Here is a 16481-nt window from a genome sequence, read left to right as displayed (position 1 = left end):
ACCCCCCTCCCCTCGAAGGTAGAAGCTGTCGCTGCTTTCCCGCGCCCCAGCACAATCAGCGAGCTCAAGGGGTTCATCGGGATGGTAACCTTCTACTATCGCTTCCTCCACCACATCGCTCACATCCTGCGGCCTCTGTACGATGCCCAGAAGGGCAAGACTCTGAAGCAGCCGGTGGACTGGACGGCGGAGCGTGTCAAAGCCTTTCAGGACACCAAGGCGGCCCTGGCCCGCGCTGCCATGTTGGCCCACCCCTCGCCCTCGGCACCCACTGCTCTCACCACGGACGCCTCTGACTTTGCTGTGGGAGCGGTGTACGAACAGTGGGTTGGGGACGCCTGGCAGCCTCTTGCATTCTTCAGCCGCCAGCTGTCTCCCAGAGAGCAAAGGTACAGCACATTCGACAGGGAGCTCCTCGGGCTGTGGCTTGCTGTCAGACACTTCCGTTTTTTACTGGAGGGCCGCGAGTTTACGGCCTACGTGGACCACAAGCCACTCACGCACGCCATGTCCAAGGTGGCGGAGCCGTGGTCCGACCGCCAACAGCGCCAGCTCGCCTACATATCCGAGTTCACCACAGACATCCAGCACGTTGCTGGGAAGTCCAACCAGGTCGCGGATTGTCTCTCCAGGGCGGTGGTTGGTGCGGTCCAACTGGGTTTGGACTACGCGCGCATGGCTGCAGACCAGGCCGCCGACCCCGCCGTCCAGGCTCTCAAGTTGTCGGACACAGGACTGCGCCTAGAAGAGGTGGTTTTCGGTGACGCAGGGGCCACGCTCCTGTGCGACGTCTCCATGGGTCAGCCACGACCGGTGGTCCCCGCCAACTGGAGGCGCCCCGCCTTCGAGGCGATACACGGCTTGTCTCACCCTGGTAGGAAACCGTCCTCACGGCTGGTGTCAGAGAAATTCGTCTGGCATGGGCTCAAGAGGGATGTGAGGGCCTGGGTTGACACGTGCATCGCCTGCCAGCGCGCCAAGGTGCATCGACACGTCAAGGCCCCCCTGGAGCAGTTCTCTGTGCCTGAGCGGAGGTTCGATCATGTAAACGTGGACCTGGTAGGGCCGCTGCCCCCCTCGCACGGATACACCTATCTCTTTACCATGGTGGACAGGACGACTCGCTGGCCGGAGGCAGTTCCGCTCTCCTCAACGACAGCCCCCGACCTGGCCCGGGCGTTCATCGCGGTGTGGGTCTCCCGCTACGGCACCCCTGCTGATCTCTCCTCTGACCGTGGCTCACAGTTTACTTCAGAGCTGTGGGCAGCGGTGGCGGAGAATCTGGGGGTCAAGCTCCACCGCACAACCGCCTATCACCCGCAGGCGAACGGGCTCTGTGAGCGTTTCCATCGATCCATGAAGGCCGCCCTTCGAGCCAGCCTCACGGACAGCGACTGGCTTGACAAGCTGCCGTGGGTCATGCTGGGGCTCAGGACAGCGCCTAAGGAGGACCTCCAGTCGTCGTCCGCTGAGCTGGTGTTTGGACAGCCGCTGCGGGTCCCCGGTGACTTCATTCCCAAGTCAACGGAGCCCTGGTCCGCCGCCGCTCAGCGCGCCTCCCTGCTGGACAGCGCCAGGACCTTCTTCCCGGTCCCGACTACGCAGCATGGTGTCCCTACTTCGAGGGTGCCCCCGGAGCTGCACTCAGCGAGGTTCGTTTTCATTCGTCATGATGGCCACAGGACTCCACTACGTCCTCCTTATGACGGGCCTTTCCGTGTCATCGAGGCCGGAGCCAAGAACTTCATGGTTGACATGGGGGGTAGGCCTGAGTGTGTGTCCGTTGATCGCCTCAAACCGGCCCACTTGGACCTTGAACTGCCCCTGGACTTGGCCCTGCCACCGCGCAGAGGCCGGCCTCCAGTCCTACCTCCCCTGCCGCGCCCTGGCCATTCCCCCCTCCGACCCCGACAACCCCCCGCAGCTCGCGAGCCCCCGGTCGTCGCTGCCCCCCGTCCTTCCCTGCAGGAGGACGTGATGGGCGATGTCACACCTCCTCCCGCACCTCCTGACTTTACCTACGATCGTAGGGGCCGGGCCATACGCCCTCCTCGCCGTGAGGATTTCCAATATTGAGGTGAACACTGGGGGGGCTGGTGTAGTGACTACATTATGGGTTCATGTTCTCCTCTTACTGTTGGTTGTGTAGTGGGAGGGAACCAGTTCTGGCACTAGGGGCAGAGGGGAGGATTATTAACGTTGCACCTTCCTGTTTAGATACACGAGTTTTGGTAACCATTTTCTGGTCCTGTACTGAGAGTACAAGTTGTTGTTTTGATTAAACAGTTATCATTACGTTGCCTACGTCTTTCCTTTTTCCTCCGGCACTACAATACCACGTTTTCGCTACTCTGCCAGCAGTTTTGGTTCCTGCTGCCAGTGCCAGGTAGCCTTCAGGTACAGTTGCCAGATGGGGCTGGTTATCGCCGAATGGGCTACTGGGTTTAGCGGTTATAGACTGGTTAGGCTGTAAATTGTCAATCCCGTCTGGCAACCCTGCCTAAAGTATGCATTTGCTTTGCGTATGCATTTTTTTACGGTTTTGCTAGGCTAGCTAGTAACGTCAATAACGAGTGTTTGCAGCTCTCTGATTGTGCTACTGTATGGTTATTCTCACTGACTAACTAACTATGGTGTGTGTGTGTGTGTGTGTGTGTGTGTGTGTGTGTGTGTGTGTGTGTGTGTGTGTGCGCGCGTGTGCGCGTGTGTGCGTGCGTGTTCGTGTATCCAGCCATCATGGCAGAAAAAATAAAAGTGGACATCAGAGCATTTTTTTGTGCGTGTGTTTTTTTCACCAGAAATAAGCGAAATATGCTAATATGGAACTGTTGATTAGGCAGCAGAGCAGGCCAGAGCAACAAGTGACACACAGACTGCAGAGCTGCAGACTGATTTGATTAAGGCAGTGGTTCCCAAACTGGGGTACGTGGAGGTACTACAACATCTGATGTAAAAGTGGCAAATAAAACTGTCTATTTGGAGTGCTGTCCTAGTCTTCATTCACTGAAAGTAGAGAGAAAGGAATTTATTAAATGAAGAGGTAAAGAAGGAACAAGTGAAGTAAGCAAGAAAACAAAGAGATCCAGGGGACTAGTGAGAAGAAAACTATGAAGTAGCACCAAGGCAGAGAGAGGAACTATTGCTGTAAGCTGTTAGTGTTTATTATCTTCAAATGTTGTTGTTACTGCAGTGTTGGAAGTAAAGGTATTTGTATTTGCATTCAAGCATAAAGATCCTCTGAATTAGTCATTGTATCAATTTCTGTACTTTTAGCTTTTTAATATTTTCAAATGTGATCTGACTGGGGCCAACCTCTTGAGTGAAATTACAAAATGTACCTATATTTCCTCTCTTGCTATAGCCAGATAAAAGTATCAAACCACATGCTAAAATGCACCAGAATGCAGGAAATGGCAACTACTCGACCAACATTTTCGGAGGGAGGACACCCCCCTTTGAGTTGTGCCGACGCCCATGCACGTACTATAGGGGAACAAGAACAACTGCATTATTTCGGAGGATATTATAAATTGACTCGGCGGAGATCTTGTTTCTTTTGGATTCCTGTGGATTACTATATTCAAGATTACTAGATTGGCAAGCACCTCCGCGACAGACGAATCTGACGTGATTCAAACGGACTCGGTTGTGAGTAGGACTATTTTAGTTTGTTTGCATTTGCTCCTTGATGAACTATTAATGTCTGAATGAACTATGAACTATGAAGGTCTATTTTTGTTTGTTTTGTATCTGATTTTTGATGGCCATTGATGAACTGGCCTTAGTACACTGAATTGTTTGACCAGGACTGAATTGTTTGAACTGCACCAATTCTTTCAATACACTTTATTGCACTGCATAGAGTTGTTTCTGTTGTGTCTGTTGTTTTCTGGTTGAAAATGTGCATTGTATGTATATGTTTGGTAGATGTTACTATGTAGAGGGGTCCATGAGAAGATTATAAGGTCGTGTAATTATGATGTACCCTTTGTCGGTCTGACTATTCACCCAAACAAAAATTGTCAGACTGGCACCCCAGAAAACTGTCAAACCGTTAGAGTGTGGAGGGGGGGGGGGGCAGTGTTGACTCTTGAAGTAATTTTGAACTTTCCCCTAATTTGCTTTGATTTTGTTTTAACACACACATCCTAATCTGAAACCACATTAACCAAGGAGCAGTGCTTTGTTCATAATTTGGTTGTGAGCGTGACTCTGCACTAGGTCAAAGTTCTGTGTAAAGCCTACTCCCTGTACCTCATTCACTGTACAGGTAGACACATATCTTGACTCAGGGAAGACACAGATCTATGGTGCTGGAGAGTGGGCTACACAGCAGGTTGACTAGGCTGTCGTTTGGGACAACTGATCATTAATAAGAACTGGACATTACAACACTAGTACTACCCACCCCAGGACACTACCCATTTGTTACGGTGTTTGTGTGCACGCCTGTGTGTGTAACGCGTAAGAGTGTGTTCTTCCATGCTCAACATGTTTTGAAAGGTGGTGGAAGATGTTGGGTGAGAGATGTACAATTGAATTAATCAGCTCAGTGTGACCAGTCTGTCCAGCCCCCTAGTGGTGTGCTATGGTTATGTAAGAACTTGTGGGTTATATACAATAGCCTGACACATGAGATGACGTGGGAGAAGGAATATAGAGCCTGTAGAGCCAAAACAAATCAGACATGGGTTCTCAAGGGGTGGAGATGGGGCAGTGTGTGAGAGACCCTTGGAGTAAATAGAATTTAATGAATGCAACTACCTCATTTAGCCTGTGTGTCTTTCAAATGGAACAGGGCAAGCCAGATTCATTTTGTGTTACACTCACAGTTTTTAGTTTATGAAGAAAATAGTTTTTATACATGCTGATTCTCCCATTACCGCTGACTGTGCTAGTATCTTCCCCCTGATATCAATTGTAGGCTAATCCTGCTTTCACTGAAATTATTACATTATGCAACAATTGAGTGAACCATGACTTTTACTTTGTTTTCAAGTGAACTCCACAACAGGTCTACAACAACTGTATGTTCAACAGTTGTTGTTTTGACAAAGACAATATAGCATACTCTTTGTTTACACATCCGTTTATACATACTATAGGAACACATTTTTTCTCGAGATATGAATATGTGAAGCAGTGACACCTGAAAAACACTGTACAAAAATGTCACATCATAGAATGCACAGTAACATGCTTTAGGCTCTTGAAAAAAAATAAAATGTGTCTCTCATTCTTCCAGATGGAACTACCACCTCGGCCCAAACTGATTGACTTCCATGGAGTCTCCATGATCAGCTTATTCACAGACAACTGGGAAAATGTCCAGAACTTCAAAGCCAGACCAGATGATATCCTCATAGCTACCTACCCCAAAGCTGGTCTGTGTGTGTGTGTGTGTGTGTGTGTGTGTGTGTGTGTGTGTGTGTGTGTGTGTGTGTGTGTGTGTGTGTGTTTGTGTGTGTAATTTACACTGCACTACTGTAATGCTCTATTCATTTAATTTGTATTTATTGGGCCTGTATAGTGTGTACAAGCCAAGCAATTTGTATATTGATGTTTTAAAGTGAATGACTGTGTATCTATCTCTCAATCAGGAACCACATGGGTCTCCTATATGCTGGACCTTCTTTACTCTGGGCAGACATCTCCTGAGCATCAGACCTCAATCCCCATCCATGAGAGAGTGCCCTTCTTGGAGTTGCACATTCCTGGTATCCAGTCAGGTAGAGAACATTTATGTGGTAACCTTGAATCTGTCCCCTTGAGACACTCCTCAGTCAACAATTATCCTACAGTCATCAAAACTGTTCAACTATTTTAGTCACTGTGAATTGCAGCATCACCATCATAATCTGCTATCAACTAGGCCATTGGTGACAGATGTAGTGATCATAATATAACATTATATTGTGTCTGACAGGAGTGGAAGAGTTAGACAAGATGACCACCTCTCCTCGCCTCATTAAGACTCACCTGCCAGTCCAGTTTGTGCCCAAGTCCTTCTGGGAGCAGAACTGCAGGGTACAGTTGTGTAACTTCCTATATGATAATGATACAATGACTCTGTAGATGTCTCTTTCTCTACAGACTTTATATGGTCAACAATTTTCTCTCTCTCTCTCTCTCTCTCTCTCTCTCTCTCTCTCTCTCTCTCTCTCTCTCTCTCTCTCTCTCTCAGATAGTGTATGTGGCCCGTAATGCCAAGGACAATGCAGTGTCTTATTTCCACTTTGACCGCATGAACCAGGCCCATCCTGAGCCAGGAGACTGGAGCAGCTTCTTACAGAGATTCATGGAGGGAAAGAGTGAGTGAATGACAGAAAAGGTTTGCACAGGAGGATAGGAAGTGAAAGATGGATGGATGGGTTAGGGTGAGGGCTGCAACTAACTATTATTTTTAATTATTGATTAATCTGTAGATTTATTGTAGTTTTATTGATTAGTCTAAACGATTAATTGATCCCCCAAAACATATTTTTGAACGCAATGACATTGATATATACCTTTTCCAAATGCATTCAAGTGGGGGTAGATGTAATGCCATCATTCAGTGGTCACATACATTATTTTGTATTGAAATTGGAACAGAAATTGGAAAAATAAAGTGTTGTGTTGGTATGAAAGGTAGGAAGGCTGTGATGAAAGACACACAAGAAGCAGTGATATATATCGTTCAACTAAAAAGCATTGCAATATACAGTATATTATAATAATGAATGAGTCATCGATCATAACTATGCAAAGGACAAATTGACATAATCAATGGAATAAATTGATTGGTTAGGAAAATGAATGAATGGAGTAATGTATTTGCTATTGTCACGACCCAACAGCTCTGTATGTACATTGAAACAATGGGCTCGTTCCCACACAGGGCCGAGGCCGGACACAGGTGTGTAGGCTAGCTCAGGGTTAGATGACAGCACCCAGGTAGGTGTTTAGCGGGGAATGGCTTACCTTGGTCCGATGTTCCGTGGCATTGACAGCTTGGGTTTACTGGACAGCCTGCGCGTTAGTTGGCAGGGTGTCCCCCTTCCATTCAATATAGTTTAACATATAACAAAACAACAATAACAAACAAAACCAGACACAACACGACTTGGGGAGTAGTCCACAGTTCCAAACAGTAATAGGTTTCCAGGGTATATATCCTCAGAATATGGTGCGTCTCTTAATCACTTCCTCTCTCTTCAATCTCCTCTCGCTTCTCTCTCCTCTCTCTGGTAGGAAATGAGCCCCTGAACACCTGCCAACAGGCAAGCCACTCCCCCTTGTACCCTGGGTAGCCAATCATTATAACCCACTGAGCTTACCGTGACAGACATACACAACAGAAATAGTTGGATTGTGACACTATCATAATCTGTCTTTCTCTTACAGTATAGCATGCCGTCTTTAGACATGGAGGTCTTTTATCTTCCATTGTCTTGTTGAAACTGTACTGTGGTCTTTTCTACCCTCCCTCAGTGGTGTTTGGCTCCTGGTACGACCATGTGACTGGCTGGTGGGAGAAGAAACAGAGCCACTCTAAACTCCTCTACCTCTTCTATGAGGATCTGATTGAGGTGAGGAACGCAACGACATCACGTGTGAGATTGTGATGGTTAGATATGGCATTGTGTTAGTCACAGCAGTCCACCAAAAGCTTCTGGAACTTTCTTGTAACCCAACGGATAAACAAAAGCAATCGTACTGTCTGGCTAATGTGACCCTATTGTAGTAATAACCTGAAAGGAAGCTGCCACCACCCATCAGTGGGATCCAAGTCACTTCTTGGGAAACACTCAATACGAATGTAGTGACATCGGTCAGTGCAGTACTCTATGGATATACTTAATGTGTGTGCGTGCGTGTGCGTGTGTGTGTGTGTGTGTGTGTGTGTGTGTGTGTTCCTGCAGGACACTGGCCGAGAGCTGGACCGGCTGTGCTCCTTCCTGGGTTTATCTCCCTCAGAGGAAGAGAAGGAGAGAGTGAGGGGAGGAGTGCAGTTTGACAACATGAAGAAGAACAACATGACCAACTACTCAACTGTCCCTGTGATGGACTTTAAAATATCTCCCTTCATGAGAAAAGGTACAGTATATTACAAGGGAGATAAGAAATAATAATGGATGTATTGAAGTAGAGGGACTCTCTAACCGTTGCATTCTGTGACCCTCCCACCCTCACCACTACCCACTTTTTCACTGCTCTCATCTGTGTTTGTAGGAAAGGTTGGTGATTGGAAGAACCATTTCACAGTGGCGCAGAATGAGCAGTTTGATGAAGACTATCAGAAGAAGATGAAAAATGCCACTGTACGATTCCGTACTGAAGTGTAGAGTTATGGGCCAGCTCTGCTTGGGCACCATGGTAACCCTTTGGTCCTGTAAGAAAATAAGATGTTTCTGAGTCTCCTCACATTCTGAATCTTACAGTGCCCTGTTAACTGTTAACATGAATTTCATTTGTGATAAATTGCACAAAAAGAGATAGGATTACATGACTGATATCATTTACCAAGATTGATCACTACTACAACTAATATTATGAGCTACATACAGTATGTGTGAATAGATAAGAGCATTTTAAAGATTATATTCAAGAATAATTGGTCAATATAATTGTACTATTTTTCTACTTTTGGACCATTTAACAGTTATTCTTGTACTGTCTGTATTTTGAATAAACAATCTGTGGACTGTATACACTTTCCCCTAATTGGCTGTGATTTTGTTTTTACACACAAATCCTAATCTGAAACCACATTAACCAAGGAGCAGTGCTTTGCTCATAATTTGGCTGTGAGTGTGACTGCACTAGGTCAAAGTGTAAAGCCTACTCCCTGTACCTCATTCACTGTACAGGTAGACACATATCTTGACTCAGGAAAGACACAGATCTATGGTGCTGGAGAGTGGGCTACACAGCAGGTTGACTAGGCTGTCGTTTGGGACAACTAATCATTAATAAGAACTGGACATTACAACACTAGTACTACCCACCCCAGGACAATACCCATTTGTTACAAGGTGAGTCGGTGTTTGTGTGCATGCCTGTGTGTGCTCGCATGCGTGCAAGTGTCTGTTCTTCCATGCTCAACATGTTTTGAAAGGTGGTGGAAGATGTTGGGTGAGAGTTGTCCAATTTAATTAAGCAGCTCAGTGTGACCAGTCTGTCCAGCCCCCTAATGGTGTGCTATGGTTATGTAAGAACTTGTGGGTTATATACAATAGCCTGACACATGAGATGGGGAGAAGGAATGTAGAGCCTGTAGAGCCAAAACAAATCAGACATGGGTTCTCAAGGGGTGGAGATGGGGCAGTGTGTGAGAGACCCTTGGAGTAATCAGAATGTAATGAATGCAACTACCTCATTTAGCCTGTGTGTCTTTCAAATGGAGCAGGGCAAGCCAGATTCATTTTGTGTTACACTCACAGTTTTTAGTTTATGGAGAAAATAGTTTTTATACATAAGACTAAATCATCCAAGTGATAGTCTTGTCTTGACCTTGGATGATTGTGTCATCCAGTGCAGGGACGGGGTTAAAAATGTCTGTGTCATTTTTTATCAGAACCTCACATTTGACTCCCACATAAAGGGGGTGATAAAAATAGCATTCTTTCATCTCAGAAGAATCGCTAAGATTAGATCAATCCTTTCATTTGAAGATGCTGAGGTTCTAATCCATTCATTTGTGACATCCAGATTAGATTACTGCAATGTCCTTCTGTCGGGATTGCCAAAAAAGAGCTTCCATGGCCTACAAATGGTCCAGAATGCTGTAGCTCGCATTTTGACTGGGTCAAAGAAATATGACCATATTTCACCAGTACTGACTTCCCTTCATTGGCTCCCTGTCCATGTTAGAGCAGACTTCAAGTTGTTGTTACTAGCATACAAAGCTGTAAATGGCACTGCGCCTTCCTATCTAAAGGACCTTCTGGACCCATATGTCCCCTCAAGGTCTCTGCGCTCAAAAGGCTCTGCCCTGTTGACTGTTCCCAGAGTCAGGAAGAAGACAATCGGTGAGCGTGCGTTTTCTTTCCGTGCACCAACTCTTTGGAACCTTCTTCCATTGGACATCAGACAGGCATGCTCAGTGGACTTGTTCAAAACCAAGTTGAAGACCCACCTGTTTTCTGTTGTCTATATGTCATAGCTTGTGTATTTGTGCTGTGAAATTATGTGTGTTTTAACTGGAATAGTTGTTTTAATTGTTATAAATTCAAATAGTTGCTTACCTACTGTAAAGCACTTTGATGTAAAGCGCTATACAAATGAAGTTATTATTATTATTATTATTATGTTGATTCTCCCATTACCGCTGACTGTGCTAGTATCTTCCCCCTGATATCTATTGTACTCCTGCTTTCACTGAAATTATTACATTATGCAACAATTGAGTGAACCATGACTTTTACTTTGTTTTCAAGTGAACTCCACAACAGGTCTACAACAACTGTATTTTTAACAGTTCATGTTTTGACAAAGACAATATAGCATACTCTTTGTTTACCCATCCGTTTGTACATACTCTCTACATATGAAGCAGTGAGACCTAAAAAGGACTATACTCACATTTCACATGATAGAATGCTCACAGTATAATGCTTTGAGCTCTTGAAAACATTTTTTTGTCTCTCTTTCTTCCAGATGGAACTACCACCTCGGCCCAAACTGATTGACTTCCAGGGAGTCTCCATGACCAACTATTTCACAGACAACTGGGAAAATGTACAGAACTTCAAAGCCAGACCAGATGATATTCTCATAGCAACCTACCCCAAAGCAGGTCTCTCTCTGTATTTGTGTGTGTGTGTGTGTGTGTGTGTGTGTGTGTGTGTGTGTGTGTGTGTGTGTGTGTGTGTGTGTGTGTGCGCGCGCGCTCGTGTGTGCGTGTTTTCAAGGTTCAAATAATTTACACTGCACTACTGTAATGCTCTATTCATTTAATTTGTATTGACTGGGCCTGTATAGTGTGTATAAGCCAAGCAATTTGTCTGTTTGTAAGATATAAGATGTTTTAAAGTGAATGACTGTGTATCTATCCTCACTCTATCTCTCAACCAGGAACCACATGGGTCTCCTATATGCTGGACCTTCTTTACTCTGGTCAGACATCTCCTGAGCGTCAGACCTCAAGCCCCATCTATAATAAAGTGCCCTTCTTGGAGTTGACCATTCCTGGTATCCAGTCAGGTAGAGAACATTCATGTGGTAACCTTGAATCTGTCTCCTTGAGACACTCCTCAGTCAACAATTATCCTACAGTCATCAAAACTTTTTTAGTCACTGTGCAGCATCACTATCATCATCTGCTATCAACTAGGCCATTGGTGACAGATGTAGTGATCATGATATAACATTATATTGTGTCTGACAGGAGTGGAAGAGTTAGACAAGATGACCACCTCTCCTCGCCTCATTAAGACTCACCTGCCAGTCCAGTTTGTGCCCAAGTCCTTCTGGGAGCAGAACTGCAGGGTACAGTTGTGTAACTTACTATATGATAATGATACAATGACTCTGTAGATGTCTCTTTCTCTAAAGACGTCATATACTCAGCAATGGTCCTCTCTCTCTCTCTCTCTCTCTCTCTCTCTCTCTCTCTCTCTCTCTCTCTCTCTCTCTCTCTCTCTCTCAGATAGTGTATGTGGCCCGTAATGCCAAGGACAATGCAGTGTCTTATTTCCACTTTGACCGCATGAACCAGGCCCAGCCTGAGCCAGGAGACTGGAGCAGCTTCTTACAGAGATTCATGGAGGGAAAGAGTGAGTGAACGAGAGAAAGGAGTGATTGAATGACTGTGAGTGAATCAGACAATAAAAGAGTGATTGAATTTGAGTGTGAATGAATTTGTGAGTGAGTCATAGTATGAGGTGAATAACTCTTGTCAATGCAATGATGTTCTGGTATCCTGGTTAACCTGAACTTTCTATCTCCATCGCCACCTCCAATGTCCAACCCTAACCCTAACCCATGTGGAAATGGTTGGTGTTCTCAGTGGTGTTTGGCTCCTGGTACGACCATGTGACTGGCTGGTGGGAGAAGAAACAGAACCACTCGACACTCCTCTACCTCTTCTATGAGGATCTGATTGAGGTGAGGAAGTGTAACTGTCAGGGTTTGAACTAGAGACTTCTCGTACAGAGGTATACCATTATATCAAGAGGACATACTCTTGGTACTGTAGGGCTATATCTGGCCCTAGAAGTCACAGGTGGGACTACCTCGTACCACGTGTGTGTGTGTGTGTGTGTGTGTGTGTGTGTGTGTGTGTGTGTGTGTGTGTGTGTGTGTGTGTTCCTGCAGGACACTGGCCGAGAGCTGGACCGGCTGTGCTCCTTCCTGGGTTTATCTCCCTCAGAGGAAGAGAAGGAGAGAGTGAGGGGAGGAGTGCAGTTTGACAACATGAAGAAGATGATGGCCAACTACTCATATGACTCTATGATGAGAAAAGGTATATGTGACAGGGTCTGATAAAAAAGTCATTTTTCAGTTCTTTCCAGGTTATGAAAGGGCAAATTGTAAGTGTTCAAATGATATGTCATACATTGAAATCTGAAACAAGTTGAGGAAGGTATGCGTATTTGAATATTGATACCCCCCAAATCAACTTAAAGAGAAATTAATTCTCAAAGTTTTCACAGACACTTTTCACAGGCAGGTAATGGGTGGGAACAATAGCTGGTTAACTCCAACTCCAAGCACTTCCCCAGGACAATCACTCCACCATTACACTACCTGTCATTATCTACCTGTCATCTGTGAGAGGGGTTGTCAGTTAACCCTCAGCTCCCACCCTCACCACTACCCACTTTTTCACTGCTCTCATTTGTGTTTGTAGGAAAGGTTGGTGATTGGAAGAACCATTTCACAGTGGCACAAAATGAGCAGTTTGATGAAGACTATCAGAAGAAGATGAAAAATGCCACTGTACGATTCCGTACTGAAGTGTAGAGTTATGATCCAGTTCTGCTTGGGCACCATGGTAACCCTTTGGTCCTGTAAGAAAATAAAAGAACAATGACAACTTCTGTGTTTAAGAAATCTTTTATTTGGTGTAATTGGCAGCAGAGCAGTCCATGTTCTGGGTCCAGCCGTGTGGTCTGAGTCAAGAACTGAGTTTTTCCCCAGTATACAAAGCCTGAATGTTAATTAGTTTGATAGTACTTATCTCCTAACTGATGGCCACTTGTGAATCCTGAGGGACAGAGACACAAGACCCTCAATACAATTCATGACCAACACCCGATTCTGAGTCTCCTCACATTCTGAATCTTACAGTGCCCTGTTAACTGTTAACACGAATTTCATTTGTGAGAAACTGCACAAAAAGAGATAAGATTACATGAATTATATAATTTACTAAGATTTATCACAGCTAATATTGTGAGCTACATATGTTTGAATAGATAGGAGCATTTTAAAGTTTATATTCAAGAATAATTGGTCATTATAATTGTACTATTTTTCTACTTTTGAATCATTTAACAATTATTATTGTACTGTACTAAACAATATGTGGTCTGTATACATGTATGTTCAAAGACAGTAAAAAACATTGAATTCAAACTTTCCTCTAATTTGCTGTGATTTTGTTTTAACACAGACATCATAATCTGAAACCACCTTAACCAAGGAGCAGTGCATTGCTCATATTTGGTTCTGGGCGTGACTGCACTAGGTCAAAGTTCTGTACACTGTACACTGTACTACACACTGTACAGGTAGACACATATCTTGACTCAGGAAAGACACAGATCTATGGTGCTGGAGAGTGGGCTACACAGCAGGTTGACTAGGCTGTCGTTTGGGACAACTGATCATTAATAAGAACTGGACATTACAACACTAGTACTGCCCACCCCAGGACACTACCCATTTGTTACAAGGTGAGTCGGTGTTTGTGTGCATTCCTGTGTGTGCATTCCTGTGTGTGCACGCATGCGCGTAAGCGTGTGTTCTTCCATGCTCAACATGTTTTGAAAGGTGGTGGAAGATGTTGGGTCAGAGATGTACAATTTATTAATTAGCTCAGAGTAACCAGTCTGTCCATTTCCATTTAGCAGTTGCCTTAATCCAAAGCGACTTAATCAATACATTTGACTAAGTAAGTTAATCATCAATCAACCAGTCGTAGCAGGAAAAGTAATCTAGCTCAGGCCAGCGGCCATTGGCAGTCGTCATGCTTTAAAAGAAAATAGAGACACTGTCCAGCCCCCTAATGGTGTGCTATGGTTATGTAAGAACTTGTGGGTTATATACAATAGCCTGACACAGGGGATGACGTGGCAGAAGGAATGTAGAAAAGCCCCCCAGCCTGTAGAGCCAAAACAAATCAGATATGGGCTCTCTAGAGGGGGGGGTTGAGGGGGGGGCAGTATAAGAGCCTCTTTGAGTAATTTAGAATAATACTACTCTACTCTAAATGCAGTAGTTGCGTTCAAAATTACTCCAAGGGTCTCTTACACTACCCCCCCTCCCCCCCCCCCACAACCCTCCTCTTGAGAACCCATATCTGATTTGTTTTGGCTCTACAATGTCTACCTGTGTGTCTTTGAAATGGAGCATTCATTTTGTGTTACAATCACAGTTTTTAGTTTATGGAGAAAATAGTTATTATACATGCTGATTCTCCCATTCCCGACGACTGTGCTAGTATCTTCCCCCGGATATCTATTGTACCTGCTTTCACTTAAAGTATTACATTATGCAATCAAATTTCACCTCATAGAATGCTCACAATATAATGCTTTAGGCTCTTGAAATAAAAACATTTTTGTCTCTCATTCTTTCAGATGGAACAACCACCTCGGCCCAAACTGATTGACTTCCATGGAGTCTCCATGACCAACTGTTTCACAGACAACTGGGAAAATGTACAGAACTTCAAAGCCAGACCAGATGATATTCTCATAGCAACCTACCCCAAAGCAGGTCTCTCTCTGCGTTTTCGTGGTTCAAATAATTTACACTGCACTACTGTAGTGCTCTATTCATTTAATTTGTATTGATTGGACGTGTATAGTGTGTATAAGCCAAGCAATTTGTATATTGATGTTTTATGTCTCACTCAGGAACCACATGGGTCTCCCATATCCTGGACCTTCTTTACTCTGGTCAGACATCTCCTGAGCGTCAGACCTCAATCCCCATCTATAATAAAGTGCCCTTCTTGGAGTTGCACATTCCTGGTATCCAGTCAGGTAGAAAACATTTATGTGGTAACCTTGAATCTGTCTCCTTGAGACACTCCTCAGTCAACAATTATTCTACAGTCATCAAAACTGTTCAACTATTTTAGTCACTGTGAATTGCAGCATCACTATCATCATCTGCTATCAACTAGGCCATTGGTGACAGATGTAGTGATCATAATATAACATTCTATTGTGCCTGACAGGAGTGGAAGAGTTAGACAAGATGACCACCTCTCCTCGCCTCATTAAGACTCACCTGCCGGTCCAGTTTGTGCCCAAGTCCTTCTGGGAGCAGAACTGCAGGGTACAGTTGTGTAACTTGCTATGATAATGATACAATGGCCTTGTAGATATGTCTTTCTTTTTGCTGACGTTACATAGTCAGCAATGGTCCTCTCTCTCTCTCTCTCTCTCTCTCTCTCTCTCTCTCTCTCTCTCTCTCTCTCTCTCTCTTTCTCTCTTTCTCTCTCTCTCTCTCTCTCTCTCTCTCTCTCTCTCTCTCTCTCTCTCTCTCAGATAGTGTATGTGGCCCGTAATGCCAAGGACGATGCAGTATCTTATTTCCACTTTGACCGCATGAACCAGGCCCAGCCTGAGCCAGGAGACTGGAGCAGCTTCTTACAGAGATTCATGGAGGGAAAGAGTGAGTGAACGAGAGGAAGGAGTGATTGAGTGACTGTGAGTGAATCAGACAATAAAAGAGTGATTGAATTTGAGTGTGAATGAATTTGTGAGTGAGTCATAGTATGAGGTGAATAACTGTTGTCAATGCTAATGATGTTCTGGTATCCTGATTAACCTGAACTTTCTATCTCCATCGCCACCTCCAATGTCCAACCCTAACCCTAACCCATGTGGAAATGGTTGGTGTTCTCAGTGGTGTTTGGCTCCTGGTACGACCATGTGACTGGCTGGTGGGAGAAGAAACAGAACCACTCGAAACTCCTCTACCTCTTCTATGAGGATCTGATTGAGGTGAGGAAGTGTAACTGTCAGGGTTTGAACTAGAGACTTCTCGTACTGAGGTAAACCATTATATCAAGAGGACATACTCTTGGTACTGTAGGGCTATATCTGGCCCTAGAAGTCACAGGTGGGACTACCTCATACCTCGTGTGTGTGTGTGTGTGTGTGTGTGTGTGTGTGTGTGTGTGTGTGTGTGTGTGTGTGTGCGTGTGTGTGTGTTCCTGCAGGACACTGGCCGAGAGCTGGACCGGCTGTGCTCCTTCCTGGGTTTATCTCCCTCAGAGGAAGAGAAGGAGAGAGTGAGGGGAGGAGTGCAGTTTGACA

General features: G+C 45.0%; 3 protein-coding genes across 4 annotated transcripts in view; all 3 read left to right on the top strand.

The window, feature by feature from the left end:
• Positions 1–3472: 3472 nt before the first annotated feature.
• Positions 3473–8698, top strand: LOC308160032 (cytosolic sulfotransferase 3-like). 2 transcript variants are annotated; one of them, XM_080533887.1, is made up of 8 exons: positions 3473–3648; positions 5246–5384; positions 5601–5729; positions 5927–6027; positions 6185–6311; positions 7474–7571; positions 7905–8079; positions 8215–8698. In XM_080533887.1, the coding sequence occupies exons 2-8, from the start codon at positions 5246–5248 to the stop codon at positions 8325–8327; spliced, it is 882 nt and encodes a 293-aa protein (XP_080390013.1). In that variant the 5' UTR covers positions 3473–3648; the 3' UTR covers positions 8328–8698. The 2 variants fall into 2 exon arrangements, with proteins under 2 accessions (XP_080390013.1, XP_080390014.1); XM_080533888.1 differs by having other exon boundaries at positions 3473–3652.
• Positions 8699–8902: 204 nt separating this feature from the next.
• Positions 8903–12948, top strand: LOC308160036 (cytosolic sulfotransferase 3-like; the record flags this gene model as incomplete). Its single annotated transcript, XM_080533892.1, has 8 exons — positions 8903–9017; positions 10642–10780; positions 11059–11187; positions 11372–11472; positions 11633–11759; positions 11993–12090; positions 12301–12448; positions 12836–12948. The coding sequence occupies exons 2-8, from the start codon at positions 10642–10644 to the stop codon at positions 12946–12948; spliced, it is 855 nt and encodes a 284-aa protein (XP_080390018.1). The 5' UTR covers positions 8903–9017.
• Positions 12949–14789: 1841 nt separating this feature from the next.
• The window catches only part of LOC308160037 (cytosolic sulfotransferase 3-like), a gene marked incomplete at both ends in the record, with an annotated part of 2017 nt that continues 325 nt past the window's right edge, over positions 14790–16481 (top strand). The window contains 6 exons of the mRNA XM_080533893.1: positions 14790–14928; positions 15069–15197; positions 15395–15495; positions 15708–15834; positions 16069–16166; positions 16385–16481. The exon at positions 16385–16481 is cut by the window's right edge and continues 78 nt beyond it. Coding sequence (XP_080390019.1) covers positions 14790–14928; positions 15069–15197; positions 15395–15495; positions 15708–15834; positions 16069–16166; positions 16385–16481 — 691 coding nt within the window. The remainder of the gene's footprint in view (positions 14929–15068; positions 15198–15394; positions 15496–15707; positions 15835–16068; positions 16167–16384) is intronic.

This window comes from Nansenia antarctica (assembly GCF_963989245.1).
Source record: "Nansenia antarctica genome assembly, chromosome: 6".
Taxonomy (NCBI): domain Eukaryota; kingdom Metazoa; phylum Chordata; class Actinopteri; order Argentiniformes; family Microstomatidae; genus Nansenia; species Nansenia antarctica.
This window is presented reverse-complemented; position numbering and strand designations above follow the sequence as displayed.